The 26,783-nt window shown below is 43.3% G+C and overlaps 1 protein-coding gene across 4 annotated transcripts in view; it reads left to right on the top strand.

The window, feature by feature from the left end:
• Positions 1 to 26,783, top strand: part of PDE1C (phosphodiesterase 1C) — a 285,812-nt gene that overhangs the window by 85,829 nt on the left and 173,200 nt on the right. The window contains exons 1-2 of one of the 4 annotated variants that reach the window (XM_030492341.2): positions 22,597 to 22,689; positions 23,161 to 23,263. The exons of the other annotated variants lie outside the window; for them this stretch is intronic. Coding sequence (XP_030348201.1) covers positions 23,163 to 23,263 — 101 coding nt within the window. The 5' untranslated portion in view covers positions 22,597 to 22,689; positions 23,161 to 23,162. Of the gene's footprint in view, positions 1 to 22,596; positions 22,690 to 23,160; positions 23,264 to 26,783 lie in introns of those variants that run through there. 4 annotated transcript variants of the gene reach the window in all.

Genomic DNA, 26,783 nt, shown 5'->3' with positions numbered 1-26,783 from the left:
ATTCTTTTAAAAATTAATTTGGATTTTTATAGCATTGATTCCGAAGTGTCTTTAGAGTGATTTTTAAGTGGTTTTAAATATGTGCATGGCATTGATTTTTCCACGTTCCCAACAAAAGCTTTAAAAATACGTATTTGCGTAGACAGGGCTTCAATACTGTCACTTAGTAAGTAACAGGTCAAACTGCAGTACCGCAGTCATGATCATGGACCCAGTAGTGTGATCATCAACCCCACATCTAACCTGGGCTTAGTCATGGATGCTTGTGTAGTCAGATGGCCTTTTGCATACAAGCAGCCCTGGAAGGGTGAAGAGTAAGATAGTAGTAGGCTACTTAGGATCCATTCATTGGGTTATGGTTGTGACACTTGGGTTTGTGACATAAGCTGTCATCACTATGACTCCTGTAAGACCTGTTCATAAGGGGCTGTTTATTACGCTGTCCTTTGGCTTTCTTCCCCTTTTCACGTGGTGGTCCTCTGTCACACAAGCAGCCCCACTAAATCCATCACAAGGGGCTTTCCTCTTGTAAGCTCCTTGAAGTCAGGACTTACCTTAGCTCAGCAGAGCACACAGAGGACTATCTGAGGGAGCAACCTGATGATGGCAAGAGCTTTGTATCTCCTAAGTTTGTGAACAGATTGCTTAACATTAATAACAGGAGATCAAGTTGAATCAAGCTATGCAATATAAAAAAGACAGCTGCAAACCTTGCTGATGTTACAGATACTTGCAGAAATACTGTCTTCCTTCTTGCTTCTTCTGTCCTGGAGAATAACCATCAAAGCAGCTGGACTCAAGTCTTTCTGACTGCTGTCTGGTTATTGGTGGTGTAATTCTGTGGAGCACAGAGGAGGGAAGTCAACTACTATAAGCAAATCTGACAGAGCAATGCTAGAAGTGGGAGATGAAAAAGCTCTTAGTAAACTGCTAGCCTTGCTGAGCTGTGACACCAATGTAGCACAAGAGATGAAAGAAGTGCTACTGAATTTAGTTTGGGATTTGGGCTGTGTTTTTAAAGGTGCATTAGTTTGCACTGATTGACAACTGGATTCCTTTTTGAAAGGATGTGGCAGGCAAATGAAGGCAAAATTAATGGCAGTCAGCATTTCTGTTGTGAATACAAACCCAATTAATTGATTCTGTGCATATCTCAAGGTGATGGACAGGACTGGGCATTTTACAGGCATCCTGACCCAGGTGGATGCAGGATGCTCTCCAGCTCATAGTCTATAGCTTTGCTGGGCCATCCTGAGACAGCTCTTAGACTAGGCTTGGAGATGCAGCATCACATAACTGTTGATTAACCACAAGCTGCAGACTCTTCAAATCATTCTGTTTTTTTAAAGAAACAATTCCAAACCTTCAGCAAAACAGGTTGAACTGAAGTTTGTACAGTGCTTGGTGCACAACACGTTGCAATCCCTTTACTAATTTGCAACAAATAGAGTAGTCTTCTTTCAGCAATCGATTTTCTTATTTCTCCCTCTTACCATGACAACTAAGAAACATGGATTACAGTTTCACCTACCATCCCCACCAAAATCTGGGAAGGAATAAAAACCCCAATATCCTCCTGAAGTTCACATAAAGTAGGTACCTTCATACAGTATTCATCAAGCCAGTGAGTTATTTCTCCCTGTAGAAATCATGGGAGAAAGTGTTCAGCCACTTCTTGCTATGGACGTTAGAGGTCAGCTTGACTTGATGTGTGTTAAAATACCTGACAGGTTTCTGGTGGAGTGAAAAGGTATGTGGAGTTACAGTGTCGATGGGAAATGCTGCCAGCCTCAAGTGTGCTTTGCTAAAGTACTTGGATGGTGAGGTGTGGGGGGTGAGTGCTACCTGTGAGCAAGCATGGTTGTGTTGGAGGAATATAGCTTAGGTGATTGAAAGTGTGGGGTCTGCTCTTGTCTGTACCATGCACAAAAAGGAATACCCCATTTTGTAGGACTATGTTATCTTAAAGTGTCTAAGACTTCCATAATTAAAGGCTGCACTAAGATCTCCCCAGATCCTTCTCTTCTCCACGCTGATCAACCCCAGCTCTCTCAGCCTGTCTCCATAGCAGAGGTGCTCCAGCCTGTTCATTTTTGTGGCCCTCCTCTGGACCTGCTTCAACAGGCCCATGTGTTTCCTGTGCTGAGGAATACAGAGCTGAATATAGGACTGCAGGTGGGGTCTCACCAGAGCAGAGTAGATGGGGAGAATCCCCTCCCTTGACCTGCTGGTCATGCTGCTTGTGATGCAGCCCAGGATATGGTTAGCTTTCTGGGCTGTGAGCACACACTGCCGGCTCATGTCCAGCTTTTCATCCATCAGTACCACAGGCCTTTCTCTGCAGGGCTGCTCTCAATGTTTTCATCCCACAGCCTGTACTGATACAGGGGGTTGCCCTGACCCACGTTCAAGACCTTGCACTTGACCCTGTTGAACCTCAGAAGGCTCATGTGAGCCCACTTCTCGAGCTTGTCCAGGTCCCGCTGGATGGCATCCTGTCCCTCAGGCATGTCATCCGCACCACATAGCTTGGTGTTGTTGGCAACTTGCTGAGGGTGCACTCCATCCCACTGTGTCATTGATGAAGGCATTAAACAGCACTGGTCCCAGTACAGACCTCTGAGATACACTGTCACTGATCTGCATCTGGACATTGAGCCGTTGACCACTACCCTCTGGATGTGACTATCCAACCAATCCCTCACCCACTGAACAGCCCATCCATCAAGTTCTTATCTCTCCAATTTAGAGATAAGGATGTTGGAGAGGATCGTGTCAAAGGCCTTACAGATAGATGACATATTCACTGCGATTCTGTTTTTGTAAGAGCATCTACGTGCCTCTAAACAACACGAGTGCAGGTGCTAAAGGAATATACATCAAAGGCATTTACATTTTAACACATTTTGTGTTATTTAGGTGACTGAAGCTTATCTATCAGTTATTGGAATGTATTTTTTTCCTACTTTACACATTCTGAACTGCTCTCTAATTTTCCCTCACTTAAACGTTTGAGAACTTAACCAGTTTTGCCATAGTGTCAGGAGAAATGAATTATCTTTTCGCTGTGAAAGATAATTTTGCTTGAATTTCCAACTTTTCTGCTAAGAAAATGGATGCACAGGAGCAGAATTCTCAATGAAAATGAGTTGAAAGTCATATTCGAGATCACAGAACTTGTGCTCCCAACTTCTGAAATACCATTTGCCCTTGGAAGTGAAGCTGGTGTTGATTCCCTTTCCATCCCTTGCATTCTCATGGCTTTACTTTCCTCTTCTGCTACAAAAATAATGTTATGCCAGTATGTTGTTTGACAGAATGATTAACTGAAACCAGAAAGAACCCCTGCCTCAAACTGCATTGTGGAAATAGTCGTTTTGTAGTCAGCTAAAACCCTGGACTTGCTGCTAGCTGGGTTGAAATACTCAGCTTTTATTCTGCTACTCCTGGGTTTTCTTCTCTTCTCATTTTTCTTCTTTCTTCTAAGAAAATTCCAAATTTTCATATTTTTATCAGTTTCTTTTTGTCATTGCTAAATAAAGAGACAAAAATATCCAGGACAGCTTCTCGGTCTGCTATGTGAAAACACCTGATAGGCCTGACATTTCAAATACAAAATTAATACCTTATACTGTTACTGACATCTCTAAACATACATACATGTATACATGCAGTACCACACAGTTCAATGGTGGAATGAAGAGGCAGAAAGGGAATGGGATGGTGAAGCGCTCTTAAAACATCAGAGAAGAAGCCTTGCTTGTAAACACTTGCCAAGAGGGTGCAGAAAGCTCTTTTCTCTGACACCGCTTAAGTCTTGTCCAGATACAGAGTGAAAGGAGAGACATTTTGTGCGTGTTCCCAGCTTGCTGATAAAAGCCCTTGGAAAACAATTTTGCTTTAGAGATAAAATGGTCCAAAATTATGGATGACCTAACGCTGGAAGCAAGTAGGATAAGTTACAGCAGTGCTGGTTCTTGGGGCTCTGCAGAAAAGGACAGGCTTATGCAGGGTAGAGTTTGAACATGTCTCTTTAACATGAAACTGCGGGAAGGGGAGACTTTTGACTGCATGGGATTGTTGATCAACACGGAGCATGTGTTCCTATCTAGCTGGTTACTGTTAATAGTGTTTCAGAGCTTGTAATGTTCTCTGCTCTGAGCATGCTTCAGTCATAAAACCTTATGCGTCCTGTGAAGGGCAGGAGAAAGTGGGTAATTACATGACTTTGTCTAAGAAGAGAAGAAAAACCAAGAGGGCCTGGAGACAAGGCACCACACACAGTGGTGTGGAATCTGACTGCTGAGGCCAGCACGGTCCTCCAACACGCTCGCTAAGAGAGCCAATATTTGTTTTCCAAGATCAATTCTATTTTTGCATATAAAATAAAGGAAGGTTTTAGCTGCATAATAGGCAGCATATTTCATTCAGTTTAATTACAGAATGCGGACCAGATCCTCAACTACTAGAAATTGGCATCATTGCACTTGAGTATGTGGCCAGATTTTCAGCTTTATTTCTTCCAGTGGCTCTTCTAGTAGACAGTGAATTTATTTTGCTTTGAGAGACATGTCTTTGCTTAAAAGGGCATAAATCTGAGAGCCTGCAACTTGAATTCATGTTCAGGTTATAAACATATGGATTCATCTTTTCTTATCAAAAACCCCAACATTGGAGCATTGAGAGAATAAAATGACATCAGTTAATTCAAAAGTACTGCAGTGGGAGAAATGATCTCTAATGGTTACCTGAGACAGACAACTTGGCCTCAAAGAACGTTATCTGTCAGCAGGCAGATCCAGATGAAGATGAGACTGTGCAGAGGTCTAAAGGTACCTGTATTGTTAGAATGACAGCATCTTAGCAGAATGAAAACATCAATCCATTTGTCTAACCAGAGTATTGATGCTTGGCAAGACTGGATGTGTAATGGTTTAAGCTAAGGAGTACCCTTTGCTCCTTTTTCTTCAATGCTCCTCTGATTTTTCTGAGGCCAGCAAACATTTAGAAATATACTGCACTCCTGTCAAATCTTGCAGTATTTTTGTGAATCGGTTTTACCTTTTGCACCTCTAATATTGTTAGTTCTGGATAGTTTTAGCTGCAGACATTTACTTCTTTTCTTCTTATTATTATTATTTATTATTATTATTATTTCTTCTTATTTTGCAATCTGACAATAGCTAATATATTTTTCTTCCAAAAAACAGTCACCCAAACTCTTCCTTGGAGGAGGTAGGTATCTGTTCAAGACCAAATACCAGTATGGAGACACATTGTTGTATTGAATATTACAGTAAAGTAAATCATTGTGGACAGGATAAGTAAAAGACAAAAGCTTCTCTATTTACCCTCTGTTCTACTGTGCCTCTGTAAAGAAGTCTGAGGCTACCTAACTAAAATAAATACAAGTTTCCCTGCTGAATTTAGTGGGAACTGGATCTTGCTCCATTTTTGTGTCATTCTACATCTATCCCTTTAATCACCCAGAGTCTGTGCACTTTTGTTAGTATATTGACTTACAGCTCCACAGGAGAATTACATTTCTTTGTTTTTCCACCAAAATCCATCTCACTTTCTCAACTAGTGTAACTGAAATCAGAAACAGAACTCAGTTTGCATTGAGATGTGACATGAGGGAGAACAGGAGTGCACTTTACACAGTTGTGTTGGCAAGAGAAGAAATAGCTGGATGGGAACCCAAGAGGTTCCTACCCAGGAGGCGAAGGAGAGAGGCTACAAACAGAAACCAGCTCAGTCTAGAAAAACAGTTTGAAGGAGCCTGACACATGCTGAAGTATAAAACTTAGGAAGAATAAGTCAATGTGCAAACTGAGGTGCTTTCTCTTACCCACCTACCTTTCTGAAGGAGAGGGTAATTGTTTAAATAGACCAAGGACACATCCATTTAGTAATGTTACACAAGTGTTGAAGAACTATACTGGTAACTCAGTGACCTGTCACATGTTAAAACAAATAATCCTTTAAAAAGAGTATTAGGTCAGTTACATGAACTCATCATTGAAATATCCAGATCCATGTGCTGTCCCTAAATTCCATCTTTAGTTGCTGCTGATAAATATCTCTATTTGTTGGTGATGGACCATGTGTCTGACCCAGAATGGTATTTCTGATGGTCCCAACACTTCTCCCATTTCTTAAAGAAACTCTCAGTATTTTCATGTCAGGTTAAAACAATCTCCTAAACACTTATTTTTTTTTTCTGTAAATAAGTATCATCTAAAACTGAGGAGAAGCCTGAAAAATAGAAATGAAAGAAGATTTAGATGCCTCATCTTGTTTTGCTTCATGAGTGAATGCCTGGGGCACATTTAGTACCGACCTCCCAAAGGTCTGTGACTCACCCAGACCGTTGCCCACGCAGATGATGCTGGAGTGGAATGCTGCTGACCCTCTGACAAGTCATAAAGTGTCCTGAAGTTTCACACGTTGTGAGTGGATGCTCTGACTGCTGAGTTGCTGGATAAAAGGCGGGGAGACATGGATGGTGATACTGCTGGCCCTGTTAAAACCCATTTTATGGCACAAGAGCGTGTGGTGAACACAGTCCATGTGTGTGCCCAGAATCAGGATGATTGCAATGGAATTTTTTAGCAGGCATATCATTCAATCAAACCTTAGAGATAAGTGGAATTCTTAATATGTATGATTTATTTCGCTGGAGAAACAGGAAGGAAGCAAGACTAGTCTCTCCCCACGGTTAACACTGTGAATAAAGCCACAGGCTCAGAGATTTGGGTTCAGGTTAATTGTCAGTTATTTTTGCTCCCTCTCAAGGTAGGCAGCTGCGTAGCTCAAGGGGAGAACTCAGCCCGCCTCAAGATCTTCCACTGACGACTATCCAGGCAGCATAGGATGATTAAGTCCTTTGGCACTGCAGTGCCTGGAGTCAGTTGGGATTAATTCAGGTTTTTCCCCTTTTTCCAGGTTCTTTTTGTTGGCAAAAATCACTGGCCCTTTTTTCCACTGAAATTACTTGAACTGCAGTCTTTGGATGTGATTGCTGGACATGTAAAGGGATCATTTACGATGGGTCTTGTTTTAGGCTCCTTGCTTGATGTGTGGTGGAGTAAGGAAGTGTGTTCTCTAGCAGTTATTTATTTTGCCAGAAATAACTCAATTTATGATGCCCATTGATTTGTTGGTGTGACAACCTGGCACACACTGGTAGCTGCAGCATCCTGGGGGTGCACATTTTCTCTTCGATACATACATACATACAACTCGCCTTCTCAATATAAAATTTTAGAGAGCTATAAAAGTTGTTCTCATTCCTCGTCTATATTTTTGAGACCTGATGCACACTGTTACTTACACTGTACATATAGAAGGATCCCTAGTTGAAATGTTGGATTGAAAGCACTGCTGTTAGCTGGGTTCCCTGTAAATGAGCTGGCAACAGTGTTCAGGAAGAAGAAATACATTTTCTACAGCTACAGCTTTTAATGGAAGCTCACACAGATAGGAGCTCTCTCCTCTTTTCGTTTTGTATTTTAAGAATACAAACAGTGTACCATTTTGACAGTAGCAAAAAGTGATGATGGGAACTTCTAGATCAGTTTAGTTCCGCTGGGCCTCCAGGGTTGCAGAGGACCCTGGAATTCTTTAAGGGTCTATGAACGTTATATTAAGGGAAATTCTTTACTTAGTGTGAAATATTAATCTTCCATATGGAGGCAATAACAGGCTGTCGTGTATCTTATTTCACCATCGGTGTGCAATGACCATTAGGATGTCCTTTAACACAGAAGAGCCTTTCCTTTCACATCACATTCATCGGTAACTTCCCAGGCAATGATTCTTCACCTTCATTAAGGTTCATTAGTTGTCTTTAGATCACCCTCTGTAGTCACTGTACATGGTATGATCCTTTGATTGATGACGACCATGCGGTACCTGCATGTACCAAAGCGTTGGAGGTGTCTGGACAGAACTGTGCTCCATTGTTCCAGGATGAGCAGCTCTCTTCTAAATACTGTGCTTCTGCCACCCCATCAACAATGCTGGTCAGTCATGCAAAGCATAAAATGCTATTTTTTTCTGTAATGTGCATCTCTTCCAGAAAAATTAAACTTCTATTTGGCTGTAGTGAGAGGTAGGAAGGCAGCTACAAAATGCAGGCATCTGGATAGAGATGTTATTTCCTATGAGCAAGATTTGCCCAGGCTTATGCCTGTTGCTTGCAAAGCACAGTAACATGTGAGTGTAACAGGTGATGGTAGTGGAATAAATACATGTGAGATAGGAAATATGATTTGGAATGTTCTTGGGAGATGGTGCTAGCCAGAATGTTGCTGAGCGATGCTCTCAAATCTTCACACGAAAGCATAAAAGATTTGTTCTTTATTTTCTTTATGTTTGGATACTGTTGAGCATACTACCAGTAAAACTGGTTCTTCCTGAATATCATTTGCCTGTGAGGAACCATTTTCTATCTATAGAGCACATCTCCATCTGCCTCCACTGCTCTGCCTCCAAATATTGCGTGAAGTTAAAATCATTATATAGATTATTCCTTTAACAGTTAAATTTTATGTGAGCGATATTATGCAGTGGGAATACATGTCCCAGAAGAGAGCTGATTAGTAAAACATATTGCCACCACAAAGAGAAGAAATTCACATACCTCTGAGCAAAAGTCTGTGGTGTTCCTCGGAATATCAATGCATACAGGTATCAGCCTCTTTCATATCTCTCTGTCATTTTGCTTTGTTAATGGCAATGTGTTTTCACCTGAAATTGTAATTAGTGTCTGAGGTTTTGCAACTTTCTTGCTTGAAGCAAAGGTTAGAAACTCTTTGAGGACACCTCTGAATTTCAACTGCTGCATCTGGTTATGTTTTCCCTTAGAATTAAATTGACATAGGGAAATCTCTGCCATGGATCTACTCACTGAACTTAGGGAGTCCTGACATTTAGCCCATCTATTAGACCGTGTAATAACTAAAAATTCATGGAACAGGGGTCTGCTGGTGTGGTTCCCAGTGTGAATGCCAGCCTTCAGCTTGCTGGAGATTTCAAATGGCTCTTTGTGGATGAAAAATTGTTTATTTTGACTTCACTTCTGTAGCAGCCTTTGAAGGTTGCTGCACTTGGTTTAGGAGTGGAGTAGTTTTTGAAATAAAAAAGGTATCCTCTAGGAACACATATCTGACATGACCTTGAAAGCTGGAGACCTGCAGATCGCTTTCATATCCACCAATGTGCTGTTTCAAATGACTGATTTTTGACCAAAAGCCCATAACAACCCCTTGAAAGTCCTGTGGTCAGATGGGACAGCACAGAATTACTTGTGGTAACTGAAGAGAAATGCTTAAAACCCACCTGTTTATATCTCTGTGTTCTGTGCAAGACAGTAAATGACAACTAGCAGCAAACGTGATCATTTTTCTCTGAAGGAACTACCGATATTTGTGACACATGTCTGATATCTTAGAAAGTAAAATTAATATCCTTACTGCCATTTTTCTTGCTTTAGCAAATTTTGAGTGTATCACCTGTCCTAAACTCTAAAGGCATCTAGTTTATCAAATCTGGAGTAGGTTTGCTTCTTGCTGAGCCGAGCTTTCAGTTGGGTGATTTTAATTCTCTGTATTAAAGCTTGCATGCATCAGCTGTTTTTTCTATAACCTGTTTAAAGTATGTATCTATTACAGATGCTTTACTGAAGGGCATGCAAATATGAGGTTTGAGTGCCTCATCCTACCAAATGTAGAAGTGTATGAGTATCTTCACTCGCTTGACTACTACAGTTAAGTAAATGAGTACTATATGAGTGTCATATACCTTGGGTATAGATCAGATTCTGCTCACAGTCTGCACACCTCAGTGATTCACAAGTGAAATCTTCCTGGATAGGAAGATTATCAGAGTCAGGAAGCCTTAAGTATTATTTTAGTGCTATGGTGACATGGGTGACTTTTTAAAAATGTTCAATTTTATTTGGTTAAGAATAAAAATAATAGTTTGGGTTTTTTTTTTTTTTCCCTGTGTCTTTTTAAGTTCCTGGGCAAATCGATGTTTTATAATTTAATACTAAAGGGCTCCATATTATACTGCCAGGGAGAAAATACTCCAGCGAAGCCAGCACCGAGAGAGCAGTGCAGGCTAGGCAGCCTGCTAGAGATGTAAGCATGGGACTCTTACAGCTGAATCCCAGAGTCTGTTTTTCCTGCCACGATGGGGGTTCATTTCTTTTTTGGAAGAGAAATGCCTCATGCCTCTGAGGAGACTTCCCATCTGTAAACACTGGGCTGAAATAGCCAACTCTTCAGTTAAAACAGTCAGTATTTCCACTGGTTTTATTCAACATTGCTGCTGCTGAGAGCAACTCTGAATGAAGTTCCTGCTGGGTAATGCAAATGTCTTTGGAGTAAGAAGTTTAGATTGTTTCTGAGCAGATTTATCTGTTTGGACAATGTATGGCCCTCCAGTGTGTGCTTAGTTGACTGACATCAGGAGGGACCTTTCTATGACCTGACCCAACTGTGTCACCTACTGGTGTTTGGAAATGCAGCACACACAGCAGATGCTTATCCAGGTTTCAGCTTGAAAGCCAGTTCCAGGGGGCTCAATGAGCAAGTGTTGCCAGAGAAAAGTTTTTTGATAAAGTTGATAGCTGCTGCTGTGTGCCTGTATATGAGATCACTAACCTGCTTTACTAGCTCCTAAACAGTAAACAGTTTTGCATATTCTACTTCAGGCTTAAGGGAGATGGAAACTTCTTTATGGATACATGCAAACAGGCTTGCTTTTCAATTGAGCTTCTAGGTAGTAGTGTCAGGAGGTGGCTGGTCTCTTCTCCCGAGAAACAAGGGGTAGGACAAGGGATAGGCCTCAAGCTGTGCCAGAGGAGGCTTAGACTGGAGATTAGGAACAATTCCTTTCCCAGAGGGTGCTCAGGCATTGGAACAGGCTGCCCAGGGCAGGGCTGGAGTCACCATCCCTGCAAGTGCTCACACCCCGTATAGCCGAGGCCCTCAGTGCCATGGGTTAGTGGTGGCCTTGGCGGTGCTGGGGAATGGTTGGACTTGATGATGTTAAAGGTCTTTTCCAACCTGGTTCATTTTATGATCATACGAAGGTCAATAGGACTTCTGAGTTCTACGACGGGGTTGTTTTTAGTGCCCTCCAATACGAATGAGAAGATTGGAATCCCTTCAGGAGCTTTCTGTGTCCTAAGATGATCAATCTTCACTGAAAAGTAAAATCAAAACTAATACACAAAAAAATGCAGATGAAGTTAAATAGTTTTGTTGCCTTCTTCTGTATTAATGTAATTGCATAATTAAAATCAGAAGGACTTCACAGCTTACAAAGCTGGACTCCTTGTTCCAGTTTTGAGCCTGTTAATACACAGACAAACTGCCTATGTGGTCCACCATGAGGAAATAACCAGCCTAATCCTACTACAAATGCCTGCTCTGGTAGCAATCTTAGGCTGGCATGTGGAAATGCAGTCAAATATATATTGGGAAATTACAAATTTGATTGCTTAAGACTTCACTGAAATGTAGTTCATTAAATTTCTTGACCTCGTCACTGGGATATTTGCAACTAAAGCAAGGTAGTATTCATTCTCCCATGTTTCTGCATGGGAGGGATTTTTGGTGTGAGGTGTGGCATGTCCTACTGCTGGTTGTTTTGGGTTCACATAGTGCTTTGTACTTCTCTTCTTTCCTTCCCTCCCTCTCTTCCTCTCTTTAAGCCTTAATTTTTGATTTCTATGATTTACCCGGATACTAATCTCAGACTAAATCAGACCAGCAGATACCATCAACTCTAATAATTATTTGCACACAATTCATTCTTTGTGAGCTTGTGTAACCTATTTTCCAATTGAAAGCAGAAAAAGCTTTCCCCTTCCTCTCTTCCTCTTAACACGCTCTTAACACAAGGTGAAATGTTGCAGCAAAATGTTGTTTCTTGGCTCTGATTAAAAGCATGAGTCACAATTTGTCAGGTCGTGTGGGTTAGAATTACTCAGACTCTTTTGCTGCATCCATTTCAGGAGATGTTATAATGGAGCGTGGCCCTGCTAGCATGAAGTGAGAGCTGGTGAAAAGAGGGAAGTTCTTTTTCTCACTGGCCATACATACAGACAGGAGATGACTTCCAGGAGCCTTTGGATAGCTATAAATCAATGCCATGAAAGAGTCACACTGCAGGAGTTGCTTTGAAATGAATAACAACAACTGATACCAACTTCATGGGTTTGCAGTACGCTCATTGGTCTTTGAGCAAATTAAGGCAATTTAACTGTGAATGAAGGTTTTAAATACTGCACAGATTTTGTTCAACGCTTACCTATAGACTGAGATTTTATGCAACATGAAGTGATGCTGAATCCAGTTTCTGCCAATGTCCACAAGGAGGTTTATTGATATTTTGTATTTTTACAGGCAGCCAAATCCAAGCACTATATGTTTTAGAGGCACAACATGCCCCAAGTCATGCTTATATACTCAGGGGTGGCAGTTCCCTTATGGCAGCATGTTTATCACTTGTCATTAAAATGCAGCATTCACAGAGTCTGTGTGTAATACACTCCCAATACCCTGTTCAGAACACAAATTTAGCTAAAAAATCAACACAAAGACCATTTGAGGAAAATACAGGAGGATAATGCTTCTTCATTCCGATGCTGGAGACAGAAGTGCCTCATGGTAGAGGGAACAATGATGAAAATGAGATGTGGCATAAAGAAGAGCTGCTATTTCCAACTTCGTCCTTCCTAATATCAGTGTCCAATGTGTCTGAGTGAAAATGTGGAAATTGAACCAAATCACTGTTGTAAGACTATTTCCAGGCCTTGTAGCACTATAGACCTTGTCTGCTCTGGTTGCTACGCTGAGCAGCCCAACATAAGGAGGAATGGGTATCCCTGAAATGTCCATAGGGAAAAACCTCAGTGTGCAGTACAGTATGGAAACAGGTATAATGACGTAGTTAAAAGCTTTCTCAGATTGTCGGCATGTAACAGAATTGCTTAGGGCTGTCCGTGCACTCTTTGTACTGGCTCTTTCTAAACTTTTAGTGTTTGCCTTTTCTCACATTAACATCCTTGTGCCTGGTCTCACCCTTGTACTCAAACACACACAGATGCGTGCACGCAGATATAATTTCAGGTTCTGTGCAGATGGTCACAACTGACATATAGAAAAGTGATAATTCAAGACTCAATAAACATTTAAAGCCATGGGAATCCAAAAGCAATAATAATCCTGTTAGGAAGTGATCGGGACTGAGTTATTATGGTGGTAGATGCTTCATACATATAAATCAGATATTTATATGAGCGAACTGATTGCTGCTGAGCATATCTTTTAAAAATGAAGATAGCAGGTGAGAAGGAAACACTAAGGCATGGATGAAGCTAGTAGATACTTCTTTGGTCTGCACAGGTTGTATTAAGATGCAGGTTGATGCATTTATGACACTGCACTGTATTTATCTGAAGGAAGGGCAAAGATAGATCTGTTCCTGAAGGACAGTAGCGTTATAGCGTCTTGATTCCAAACTGATTTAATTGTAGTCTTCTTTGTAATTAAAATGCCTCTCCTGGGTAACTTTTTTGGGGAGGTGCTGTGATGTGTAAATGCACTGCTGAAATTTCTCTCAGGTGTGACCTAGATAAGTAATTTCACAAGCCACTTGTGGAAAGTTCCAAACTTGTTTCGTCTCAGAGATGTAGTGATTGTACTCGGAAGCCCTTCAAAACGTGGCCTGGATTTTGTTCTCTTTATACAAGTTCATCCCTTCCTACTGCATTGCAGACATAACTCTTCATCATATTGTGAAATAACACTGATTTTCGTGTGATGGACCAATGTGGTGGAGCTGAAGCTGAGACATCTGGAGAGGATATTCATAGTTGCTGTTCTGGAGGTTCTTGCATAGGATTTGGCTGAGAGGTTTCTACGTATTTTCTATTGCTTTGGACGTGCAGGTGAAGAGTGACACAGGCACTGAAACTGAGAAAAAATGGCCTGTAAGGACCAAAGAACCCTTTGCCAAATCAAACCTTTACCAACAAACCATGAGAGGGAGATTAGTGATGGTTATTCCCTTGGGGATGATTTGCTCCCTCACCTTTCCCATGCAGCAGTTGATTGCCAAATGCGGGAACCATCACGTCAATGATTTCACTGACCTCCATCTTCAATACTTCAGTTTCTTCTGAAGTCCATCCACTGGTGGCCAAGGTTTTGGTAACGTGCGGTGGAAATGGGGAAACAGGTTATCTGGGAAGTGTCTGGCGTGTGCACAGCTGTATCCATATATATATAGGTTTTCTTGCTAGAACATTTTTCTGTAACTTTTGTCTTTATTATAAACATTACTGGCTTTAAGCATGGTAAGAATCAATTGCGGCAGAAAGGCTAATTGCAGCTACAGGGTATGGGCCGCATGTCATTGCAGTGAAGTGCCTAAACCTACCTGCAGGCTCACAAACTTCTTATTTTTGCCACAGGGCAAAGGTACGTAGGTTTTGAGGGCAGGCCTTTCCTCTTCCTAGCAGAAGACAACTTATGAGAAGGGAGGAAGCCCCAAAGTCCTTAAGCTGTTCCAGGGAGCTCAGCCACTGGAGTTGAGGAAAGAGAGGTCTTTGAGGAACACCTTTTAAACCTTTGGAGCAGCCTCCCCTGTGAAGTAAAGAGCCATTTGTACTGAATAACAGTATACTAATTTCTTGCCTCTCCTCCTCATAGAGGAAACCCCTTTTACCTTCTGGTGTTTTCCTCTCTGAAGAGCAGGTTGCCTTGGGCTGCTTGTCCTCCCCAGTGGGTGTCAGCCCAAGACCTCTCCGTGCAGAAGCAGGAACATCTGCAGGGCGCAGGACTCAGCATGGGTCGCTGGGTCTAGCCTGCTGCATTATGTATAATCCCAGATTTCATCCCCAGATAAGTGAGGTAAGAGTTTTCCTTCATACTATACCAGTTGGGAGGCTTTTCCAGAGGCTCTGTGCTTTGGTGCTTAGAAGTCTTCCAGCTTCCAAGTTGTATTTAGGGCCAGTTTATTTCCATTTGCTCTTGCAGCAAGATTGTTCATTTAAAGGTTTTGTTGGTTTTTGTTTCCCTGCTGTTTACTTCTGATAAGGACAGGGCACAATTGCAATCAGTTTTAGGCTTCCTTTTACTCTGTTGTAGCAGGTGATCCCTTTGGGTTTGCATAAGCAAGGACGAGTAGGGAAGACGAGCCACGTGTAGAGGTGGTACCCCACATCCTTGTCTTGCTTTTAGTCATGTCCCTGCTCACGTTGCAGTTCTCTATTCATTCTTCTCAAAACACTGAAACTGAGGCCTTTGTAAACTCAAAGTATGTTAGATCTACCACCAGGGCATGGATTCAGGAAGAAAGAGACCAGGTTAATCAGCCATGATCCAATGTGATAAATAGACGTTGCTTTTTATTCCGCTTCCGTTTTCTTTAATTATTCTTTCCTCTGAGCTCTGATGCCTGGCATGCTGCTGAGATCAGACTAACGAGCTTCTGCTTTGTGAATCACTTCAGCAAAAAGTCCCTGCATGTTATAGATCCCTGCTACCAGGCAGGCATGTCGATAATGATGTTTATGGGCTTCCTGGTTTCAGAGCAGTGTATGGTCTTGCATTCTGCAGTATGTTTTTGCATTTTGCTTCCACTTCCACCCATGTCCAGTGCATGTTGTCCATGGAAAAATAAGGGAAATATTAGTTTAATTGGAGGTTTTGGGGTGGAAAGGGATCTACATAAGTTCCCAAAGATAACATTTGACACCTTCACTGCCATCTGCCAGGGTTGGGTAGCTAAATAGCCCTGGCTTGGCTGTGTCTGCTGGCAAAGGCAAGTGGAGCAGTTAGAGGTGGATACCTATCTCCCCAGGATACAATGGATGAGAAGGGAAGGAACAGCACTTGGGCTCCCTGGCATCAAAAAGCAGTGGTAGTCCAAAAAAGCAATTGGACAATCTTCCTCTGTACAGCAGCAGGGCAGATTTTAACCCCCTTAAAAAACAAAAAAGGGGGGGAGGGAAGTAGAGGTCTGGTTTGTAAATGACTTCCAGATTCTTTTAAGTTGCTAAAATTCAATGGTATATACACGAATATTCCATGATAGTCATAGATTTGTTTCCTAGCTCTACAAGGGATAGTATATGATGAATATATATAATATATTATCCCACAAGGGATAATATATGATGAATTTCCGTCTTCACTCTGTGTAGTTTGAATATATCGAACGTAGGATCAAATGTAGCACTTTGATGGTACAGGGGGCAGCATTGGCCTGTGTAATAAAATGTACTTGGTGTATGAGACATAGACAAGGGAAAAATCTGCCACTTCTCAGACATTTGAGTAGTGACTAAAACCTCCTTTGAGTCAATTTTGCTCTTGTTTCAAATACACTTCAGTATTTATTTAATCCCTTTGCATATGAAGATGTGAAGGATGACCTGGAGCAGAAAGCTGTGAGAATGTTGTAGAGAGGCTTCATGTCCTCAAAAGGGTCTATTTTAACATCACTGGATGTTTGCTGGTGAAAGCAAAAACCAGAAAGCCAGTTCTTGTTTAATCATCTGACTGTTTTTCTTTTCAGCAACTAATTGCTTGGACTGCTACTCACACCTCACCTCTTTCATACTGGACTTTTCAAGTTCTCCGCATTGTTTTTGGCAAAACATTTCATATAGCTCCTCTTAACCATCACTCCTTTCTCATGCCTCCTTCCTAAACTGTCATGTACAGTAATAGGAATTTTTATGGAGCTATTGCAGCGCTGTGGTTTAAGTAATCACAAGTGTCATCAGCATTGAAATGTTCTCGTTTTGGTAAGCTCCCAAGTTGAAGAAGGTTTCCGCAAGTTTTCTTAAATCTGCCTTCACAAAAACTGAGCAACTCGGGGTCTAAAAGGACACACTGCTAAAGAGAGGTACGCACTTGCGTTGGTGGTGATATTAGTTGATAGTATTTGACAGAACAGTTCTTGCCAGTCACCAGAGCTTTTAATTGAAACTGTCAGCTCGATTCACTTAAAGTTTAAATGAACAGCACCTTTTCCACCAACTTCATCAGTTGCATCTTTTTTGTGCGGATGATTTTACTGTCACTTTTGTAATTTTTTTTTTAAAAGTTATCTTAGATGAAAAGCTAAAAATGCTTTCTCCTAAAACTCCTGCTTGGAATTCTCCATAGTATGCCTAGTCCTGGTGGCAGTCTGAGACTGAACACATTGTTAGGATGCAGGGAATGCAGCAGTAGTCTCAATATATTAATCTTTATATATATATATTTGTGTATATGTATGTGTGTGTATATATATGTATACACACACCCCCCAGGCTGAACAAGCCCAACTCTCTCAGCCTGTCTCCAGAGGGCTACAGCCGCTCTGCTCTGGAGCCAGGCTGAGAGAGCTGGGCTGGTTCAGCCTGGAGAAGAGAAGGCTCCTGAAGGGGAGACCTTAGAGCAGCTCCAGTGCCTAAAGGGGCTCCAGGAAACCTGGAGAGGGGCTTTGGGCAAGGGCCTGTAGGGACAGGACAAGGGGAATGGCTTTAACCTGGCAGAGGGGAGATTGAGATGAGCTCTGAGGCAGAAGCTCTTCCCTGTGAGGGCGCTGAGGCGCTGGCACAGGGTGCCCAGAGAAGCTGTGGCTGCCCCATCCCCGGCAGTGTTCAAGGCCAGGTTGGACACAGGGGCTTGGAGCAACCTGCTCTAGTGGAAGGTGTCCCTGCCTGTGGCAGGGGGTTGGAGCTAGATGAGCTTTAAGGTCCCTTCAGCCCAAACCAGTCTGGGATTCTATGATTTTATCTCTATACATATCTATCTAGTTCACTGTTTTTGAAGCTTTCTGGAAGTGCAGCATGCGCCTGGTCAGCTGCATCTCTGCTTCTTCCAGGCAGAGGAGCTGAAACTATCTGTAATTACTGGATGCAGCACAAATCGCAATTCCCCAGCCCTGAGGGAACTGGGTGATTGCTTGTAATTAAAGGCAGTTAGCAGTCCCTTAGATTGCTACTTCTTGGCTAGCTTTAACCCTTGCAGCCTTGTCTTCCAGCCCTCACTTAGGATGGTATTAATGGCTCCGCAGCTGTGGCGGGAATCAGTTACCATCAAACTCTAAAATATTATCTGAGGCAGAAAAAAGAGATTAAGTTTCAGTTGCAAACTACAGTTTGAGAAGTCCTTGATCTAGTATGATAAAACCGAAAAGTGGAATTGCAACAAAAGTGTGAAACTAATGTACCTCATTCATACCAGTGCAACTCCAGATGCTAACAGGGACGTTGCTGCTTCAAACTGGAATAACGTGTGATTGAATTGTGACTCTTCAGAGCAGATTCACTAGGCTCAGGGCCGTACAGTGTTCCCGACTAAATGGGACAGAGGCATCTATGCTTTGACAGTTTCTTGCTATCAAAAATGCTTGATATTGAGGTGAATATTAATGCTTTTTCAGCAGATAAAAGCTGAATCGGGTACAAGTAATTCTGTTCACTACCATCTATTTTGTAGTGAAGTGTGACAATTATGCTATTAGATGAATTGTCTGATTTATTCGCTTTTTGAGCCTCATGATTTTTTTATTAACCCTTCATACACTTAGCACAGTGGTTACCTTTCTCACAGTTCAACCTTCCGAAGTTAGGTTTTGCTCAGGACAGGGGACTGTAATTCTGATTTTTGTCAAAACCACATCCAAGTCGGGTGCGATGTCTAAATACTTCCAAATCACTGTCTTATATTTCATCATTAAGAATGAATAGAATAAATGCAGTTCAGTGATGCAGCTGATCCCCTCTCCCTCCTCCTAAGACCCTTCCAAACAAAACACAACAAATTTGTTCTTAACTGAAAACAAGCAAGAAACTTTCTTCCTGCTAGGATAAAGACCGAGCAAAATCTGCTCAGCTTATTTTGGCATTAGCAGAAATGTCAGTGTTTTACAAACTGTTTGAATATAGTATTAGCATAATATTTTGGAATATGGTACTAGCAGGCTCATCACACTGTTTGCCATAACCGAAGTTCAGAGATCCAGACTCAGACCTGCAATAATGAAAGCAAAGGCAAATACTCTGCAGCAACTTTGGTTGGAGGCATTAGTGGGAAGAGAATGAAATATATTCTGGATTATTTATGCATGGACAGACATACGAATACATTGTAGTCGTACTAATCATAGCACTTTTTACAATGCTGGAAGCTTTCATTCTGTCAAATCAGATTAATTGATGGGAGAAAACGTGAGTTCACATAGGCAATAGGTAGGAAAAGGCAACGTTTCATCAGGCTTCCTGTGCCTCGTGCTACCCCTTTGGCATGGGGTACCATAGCTGGTTTTGATGCAGCCCAGCAAAGCCTTCAGGAATCTTACTGTTTGAAATTACTACTCTGGTTTGCTGTTTCTGTCAGCTGCTGCCTTGGAAGCATTTTGGGATGCGCTTCAGCGTGCCTTTTAAATGTTATTGCTGTACCTACTTAGCTCTGGTGAAGTCTGCGAGGAGGACTCTGAACTTCCACTCTTTTTCTAGTCTTAGCTTAAAACATAAAAGAAAGGAATTGGAGGTGCCTTTAAGGAAGGGAAGGTAAAGAGGGCAAAGCCCCCATTTGCCCCAGTCTATGTGCTGTGGTAAGGGAGGAGGTCGGTGTAGGGCTTGTTTGGGCTGCCTGGAACCCTGCGTTGCTCTTCATCCTGTGCTGTCGCTGTTGAAGCTGACCTGGTACCATAGGAAGGGAGTGTGCAGAAGCTGTCCATGTTGCAGCTCCTCTCCCACAAGCTAGTGGAGGGGGCAAGAAAAGCTGCTTCCAGAGCTCAGGAAGGAGTCCTGCCCTGGATCTTATGCTGGGAACAGAGCAGCAGAGGGAAATCCAGGCTCAACCTTGGGCTAGACCTTGTTTGAAGGTCTCATAACTTGTCTCCATTCCTTGAATATGTCCCAAGTTGAGTCGACTGCTTGCTGTTTATGTTTGAGGATCTTGCTCGGTTGCAGAGAGCTGAAGATGGTTAACGGTGGCAGCAGTGCTGTACCTGGGCAACTCCTTAAAAACTACTCCTAGGGAAGGATTTAAACTTCTTGGAGTGATGACTGACATAATTTAGCACCTTGCAACAGGAAGGGTAATACTTATTAAACAACCAGCTTTCTGAAAATCATAGAATCCCAGACTGGTTTGGGTTGAAGGGACCTTAAAGCTCATCCAGCTCCAACCCCCTGCCACGGGCAGGGACACCTTCCACTAGAGCAGGTTGCTCCAAGCCCCTGTGTCCAACCTGGCCTTGAACACTGCCAGGGATGGGGCAGCCACAGCTTCTCTGGGAAAAGTCTGTGCCAGCGCCTCAGCACCCTCACAGGGAAGAACTTCTGCCTCAGAGCTCATCTCAATCTCCCCTCTGGCAGGTTAAAGCCGTTCCCCTTGTCCTGTCACTACAGACCCTTGTAAAAGTCCCTCTCCAGGTTTCTTGTTGGCCCCAATCAACATCAAGTATTTCAGAGACCCTCCCTGGACCTAGTGTTGCAGGTTGAATGTCATCGCAAGGAAGAGGCGACCTTCTCCAGGGCACAGGCAACCTATGGTGCTAAATGTCTGTAGTGTAACAGACAAGGTAACTTCTACCCAGGCAGAAGGTAAGATCCTCATGCTGCTTCAGCTGCTGGGAATTCCTTGTTGCCTCTAATTAATTATTGGAGTTTCTATTCTCATGAGAAGATAAAAAGAGTTACTGTACTGTCATATTTTGTTAAAGAAGGAAGGAAACTTTATTTTTAGAAAATCCCAAATGACTTTTTTTCTAGTCATCTTCTATAAAAAGCCATATGAAGAGGTAATGGAGACTGAGGGGGAGAGACTCTTGCTAATAGCTTCTTTTAATTTGTTACCACAGTGGTGCTGTTGTGTGGGATGTCATTAGGGACCTCTCTCCTATCCTAGCCCCAAATTGTTCCACAACACTAAATCAAATGGGGCAGGAAGCCACCTCGTGTCTTCAGCAACTCTCTTGTCAGTGCCATCTCTGCCTGCATTGAGCAGATAAACCAGTGTCTTTGTCTCAACTTCCTTCAGCTGAGTGTCACAACTGTAAAAGTGTTTGCCTTTGGCAGAAGCATCATCCTCAGACACGTTCCTGATTCCTGTGTGGCTGCCTTTAGACTTTCCATTTGCTTCCACAGGCTCCAACACTGGTGTCGCTCTTGCCAATGTTCTTTCCTCTCCCAGTTCATGTTTTGCATGTCACCTCGTTTTTTGCAAACATTGAATTCCTATAAATATCATTGCTGTGACATCATATCGGTCCAGCCCTCAGATTCCTCAGCAGTTGAATGCAATGGCATTTTTGTCTGCATCGTCCTCATTTAAGTCCTGTAAACAGGGGCTTGCCTGATTAGGCTAATTGATGTGTTCTTCACATTTCCACAAGCTATGCAAAGTGTTGCTGTGCGGACTTGCACATCTGGAGCTGGAAGTCATCACCAGTGAGCATATTTTCACTGAGGCCTGTCTTCCCTCACATGGTGAACTCCTCCATTGCAGGTTCTGCTTCTCAAGAGGCAACTTTTGTGGTCTGTGACTAAATGTGTTAAGGCTAGGATGATATTGAGAGTAGGTTTAGGTGAGACATTAGGCAGAAGTTCTTCCCTGTGAGGGTGCTGAGGCACTGGCACAGAGTGCCCAGAGAAGCTGTGGCTGCCCCATCCCTGGCAGTGTTCAAGGCCAGGTTGGACACAGGGGCTTGGAGCAACCTGCTCTAGTGGAAGGTGTCCCTGCCTGTGGCAGGGATTGGAATTGGATGAGCTTCAAGGTCCCTTCCAACCCAAACCAGTCTGGGATTTTAAGTTTTGACTGTTACTTTCCCTCAGTTCTAGTGGCTTTGGCTGAAAACATCACATCAATAACTGTAGTTAAAGAGAGGCATGCAAGGGTTCTTGGCAGAGTTTCAGAGGTGATTGATGGGGTTGGTGCAATGAAGGAAATCCCTGCCCTACCTCCTGCCCAGAGCAGGAACCCCAAAGGTGTAGAGAGGGATGCCGCATATCGTGGTCCCTACTGTGCCTGGGGTCAGTACAGGGGGGTCCCAAAGGCAGGTGTCCTATCATAGAACCGGGTTTTAACCTCCTGGGTGCAATCCTCTTGTGTTTGATCCATAGGTCCTGTTCAAAGTTTAATGCATTAGGAATACTATATTCTCCTTTAATGTATCGCTTGTGGTTCTTATTGAAAAGCAGTGATACATCTGTGACTAATGTGTCGGGCTTGATTTCTCCTCAGTGTACAGACTGTCCCTGACACGTTGTGGGGGGGGCTTTAGGCAATCGTGCTTCACCGATTTATCGATTCGATATATTGATTTTCAAGTGGGGCTTGCCCCAGTTGAAGCCTTACAGCCTGTGCTGGCGTCGCTCTCCCAGCAGAGCGGGCTGCCTGCAATGAAGCAGATGGCTGTTTGCCAGGAGTGAGTCGCTCACTTTCTGTAATTTACCCTTTTTATGTTCAAATGGTTTGGCTTGGTTGGGTTTTTAATCAGAGCCAGCCCCTCTCCAATAGCCTGTTCTCCCTCGCGTGCCTGCATCCGTGTGTGTGTGTGTGCGGGAGAGAGGGAGGCAGAGAGACAAGCCGTGCCTGGGCTATGCTGACAGACGACTTTCCCCTCAGTTGTCAGGTTTCCAGCCTGTCGGCAGCGCTGCTGGTAAGTGGGAACAGAATAACGCCAGGGCAGGGAGAGCCGGGTTGACTGACCTGCTGCGGAGCTGCCCCTCGCACCGTGGTGGGCAGCCCTTGGGACCCATGCAGGCAGCTCACTTGTCAGCGAGGGGTTTGCCTCTCCATCTCCCTTGGTAAAGATCCCTCAGCTGGTATCACTGATTGTATCCTTACTGTAAAGGGGAAAAGGAAACGAACCCCGTGTGCCTTTGCAATCTGGAGATGAGCTTCTAATCCCCTAGGTCAGCCCGTGGATGGTGGTGGTGGCACTGCTGGGGTGGCTGCCCCCCCGTGTCCACCTGAGCGCCGCCGCGGTTCCCACGCAGGGAGGGGGGACAAGTGCCTGCCAACAATGTTGGCTGCTCCCGGGCAGTGTTAAAGGGGGAGCGTGTCTGTGTGTGTGTGTGTGGGGCAGCCGCCGTCCTCGCAGAGCTTTAACCGAAGCGGTCACCCGCAGCTATGGAGTCACCCACTAAAGAGATCGAAGAATTTGAGAGCAACTCTCTGAAATACCTACAGCCAGAGCAGATCGAGAAAATCTGGCTCCGTCTCCGAGGCTTGTAAGTAGTACTTTTCTTCCCCCCCCCCTTATCCTTCTCCCATTTCCTCCCATTGTCAAAATGATGGTAGCACTTTCTTTTTCTTTTCTTGCCGGTACCAGGAGTTTCCACACCTGTTCTTATCAATACAGTGATTAAATCTCCGCAAAAGATCCATTTGCTTCCTTAAACTGAACTGCTTGTTACATTGAACAAACATTTTCCAGAGGGAATGTAGAGATGTCATTAATGAGGCATTGTGAGATCTGAGTAGTTACCGAGGTGCTAATTACTTTAGCTGCTAGACTAGAAAAGTTTTGTTATATAGCCTGAATGGGGCTTAATTGGATTCTGTATTTTCAATAATCTTACCCTTAGATGCAGCATACAGAAGACTTTTTTTCTCCCTGTGGATGTACACCGTTGCTGGCACTGACATGGTTAATAAAGGCAAAATAGGCAGAGAAGGCACAATTGGGAAACATTTCTACCAGCATTTTTAATGGCAGCAAATTCATGTCCCATAGCTTGGTCTGTACTTACTAATTTACACATTAAGCCTGGCTTGCCATGAAAAGATGGGACGCTGCATAAAGTACCTGTACTTAAAGAAGAACTTAGCACTGCAGCGGAGTTAAAGTTTATAGGCTGTAGAGTTTGTGTAGCTTATTTAGAGTCAATGTCTGGTGTCTTTTTCAGCTTCTCAGTATGTAAAATACTGTCTACAGCAACAAGATCCATTACTGGCAGCAAAGCATTTATTTGCCCATCAGTTTTTGGCCGAGGCAAAGCGGAGCGTTACCACGTTAAGCTGCATCCCTCCCTGTGTTCAGAATGGTTTGTTGTTGTTTTTTCTCTTCAGCCTCCCATGTTAGAGTTATTAAAATTTCAGCCCTCCAGGGAAAGGGGGAGGGAAACAGCAGAAGCAAGAAAACGTAGAAAGAGTAGGCTAATAACTGAAAACAAATGGGTCCAAGTTAAACTTGAGCTGCTCTTTGAGTGTTATTTTGTGCGAGCAGGGATGGCATATTTTGTAAAGCATATCTAAAACTTCTGTAGGACTCTAAGGAGTCTAAGATGTGCATGAATATGTATTTCTTTCAAGGCATCACTCCAGGAAACCTGTTTTGTGAAGGAACTTAATCAAAGTAGATGACAGCTGTCTTGTAAGCCTTCCAAATAGAACAGCCACACAAAACAAACCCTCTTATTTTCAAGTCTGTGTCATGCTGTAGTATTAGGAGACCTTGAATTCCTGTGTAATGCGGAGTTTAGGAGCGTGCTGATTCGGATTCTACCTGAAGTTCATAGAGAATTCTTCGGCAACGTTGTAGTTGAGAATGCTGTTAGCACAGGGCAGTGTTTGTGTATCACGCACCAAGCTCTGGTCACTTCCACCTTTTGGAAATCTGACAAAACTCTTAGGACTTATTCTAGATCTGTAATAACTAAACCTCAGGCTGTTTTTCAGTATAGCCCTCTCTGTTGGCAGTGTGTGTGAGTGTAACAAATGCATCCTTTCTCCTTCTGAGTTGCAAGATTTCTTTGCCTAAAGAGGGGATAGATTTTCTGTAGCATTCTTGATCACAAGATGAAAACTGAAATGTGCTTTGCTCCAACTAAAGGCTGCAGAAGATTTTCCATTCCCAGTCATTTTAATGAGGCTTTTAGCACATGCATACACACACACACACAAACTGAGGTTTGGCATCATATTCCATGGTTTTTCTTGTCTGTTTTTAAGCATGCCTGTATGTGTAAGAAGAACGATTGGATGTGCACAGCCATCTTAATTAACTCTTAAATAAGATGCTTCATCCTGGAGAGATCAAATACTACTTGTGCAGATGCCTCTCTCCCCTGCTCCTGGTACCCCGACAGCCGTATCACGCAGGGATTAGTTATGAGGCACAACAGTGTTACACAGGTTGAGAGAGAGCACACTGCTGGCCGAAGCTGCCTGGGGGAGTTGTAGTCTGCAGCAGGCAGATACTCAGCAGGTGGTTAGATCCTGACACAGCTTCTTCACTGAGAAGGGCTGTGATGATTTAAACAGCCTCAGGTGCTTGGACATCTCCTTGTAGGACTTCACCCGTGGCAACTCTGGTACCTTCCTCTCCATCTTCCCACCCCCAGTGCCAGCTGGTGTGTTTATTCACCATGACTCAGTGGACAAACCAATATTCATCACCTCTTGCAACACCTGCCTTTTCTAGGGGACAGGGAAAGGGGCTTTTCTAATTTTCACCCCATCAGCTTGCTTGGTTTGAAGCCCAAAGGCTGCGAAGGGGTGTTGTTTTTCTCAGATTCTCCAATGTAGTACGCTTTCTGCTTAAGCAGCCCTGGTGAGGGCTTTTTTGCCATGTGCCTGGTACAGTTCTGTCCTGCAGGATGGTTGGCCTTTGGAGGTTTGAGCGTGGGCTGTGTATTTCCAAGGAATAGGGAGGTCTTTTGGACAGCGTGCAAAGGGCAGGTTTTTGTGAGGCTGAAGCCAGGTGTCTGTTGCAACATGAGTCATACGTTGCTGTAAGAGTCAGACAAGGTATTGAATTTGCCTCTGGAGTGGAAGGATTTTCTTCTCCTTTCCCTTATGTATCATTCCAAGACTTGTTTTCTTAGTCAGGAGATCCCGGTTGCAGTATGAGGCGATGGTCCTTAGGCCATATACAGATTCCTTTTGCTTTTACTGTGTAAGAATGAGGTAAAATACTAATGCAATAACAATAATGAAATGTTTTTACTTAACATGCAAATCCATGGCTTAATGATTCTGTGCGGCAATTTATAAGAGAATCAAGTCAGTAGACCTATAGTGTTTCCTCAGGTTTAATGGAATGTGATAAATTGCCTTACTGAGCAGTAAGATATCTGTGGCAAAATATTGGGGTATCTGGAACCAGGGGTCTGTGAAATAAACATTGTCTTTTACATAGACTCACAGACTGGTTTGGGTTGGAAGGGACCTTAAAGCTCATCCAGTTCCAACCCCCTGCCACGGGCAGGGACACCTTGCACTAGAGCAGGTTGCTCCAAGCCCCTGTGTCCAACCTGGCCTTGAACACTGCCAGGGATGGGGCAGCCACAGCTTCTCTGGGCACCCTGTGCCAGCGCCTCAGCACCCTCACAGGGAAGAACTTCTTCCTAATGTCTAATTTGTTTCCTCATGTGGGGCCTGCCTTTGAACATTGCCTGGCTCCCAAGCAGTGCTCACTCATAAGCTGACAAGCTCAGCCTGCAAGGAACTCTGTTTCTTAAGGATGTGTTGATGGTTTGCTTATGGCTCTCAATAGCTGCTGCAGCCAGAAAAAGGGTCTTGAGCCTCTTGCTTTCTTCTGTCTTCTTTGCCCCATGGATCCTGTCCAGAAGGGAGTCTTTTGTTCAGATTTGCCTCATTCAGCTCCGGGCTTGGACATTATATACATAGGAGTTGCCATAGGAGTCTACCCTCCACTCTCCTATGATTGCTAATAACTCTGTTAAGCTTGGAACCTTCTGCTCTGCGAAACATACCAGTTAAGATTAGGTGGGACCCATTACAGGG

Source organism: Strigops habroptila, chromosome 1, assembly GCF_004027225.2.
Source record: "Strigops habroptila isolate Jane chromosome 1, bStrHab1.2.pri, whole genome shotgun sequence".
In the NCBI taxonomy this organism is placed as follows: Eukaryota; Metazoa; Chordata; class Aves; order Psittaciformes; family Psittacidae; genus Strigops; species Strigops habroptila.
The sequence above is the reverse complement of the archived record's forward strand: the minus strand, read 5'-3'. Positions and strand labels throughout refer to the sequence as shown.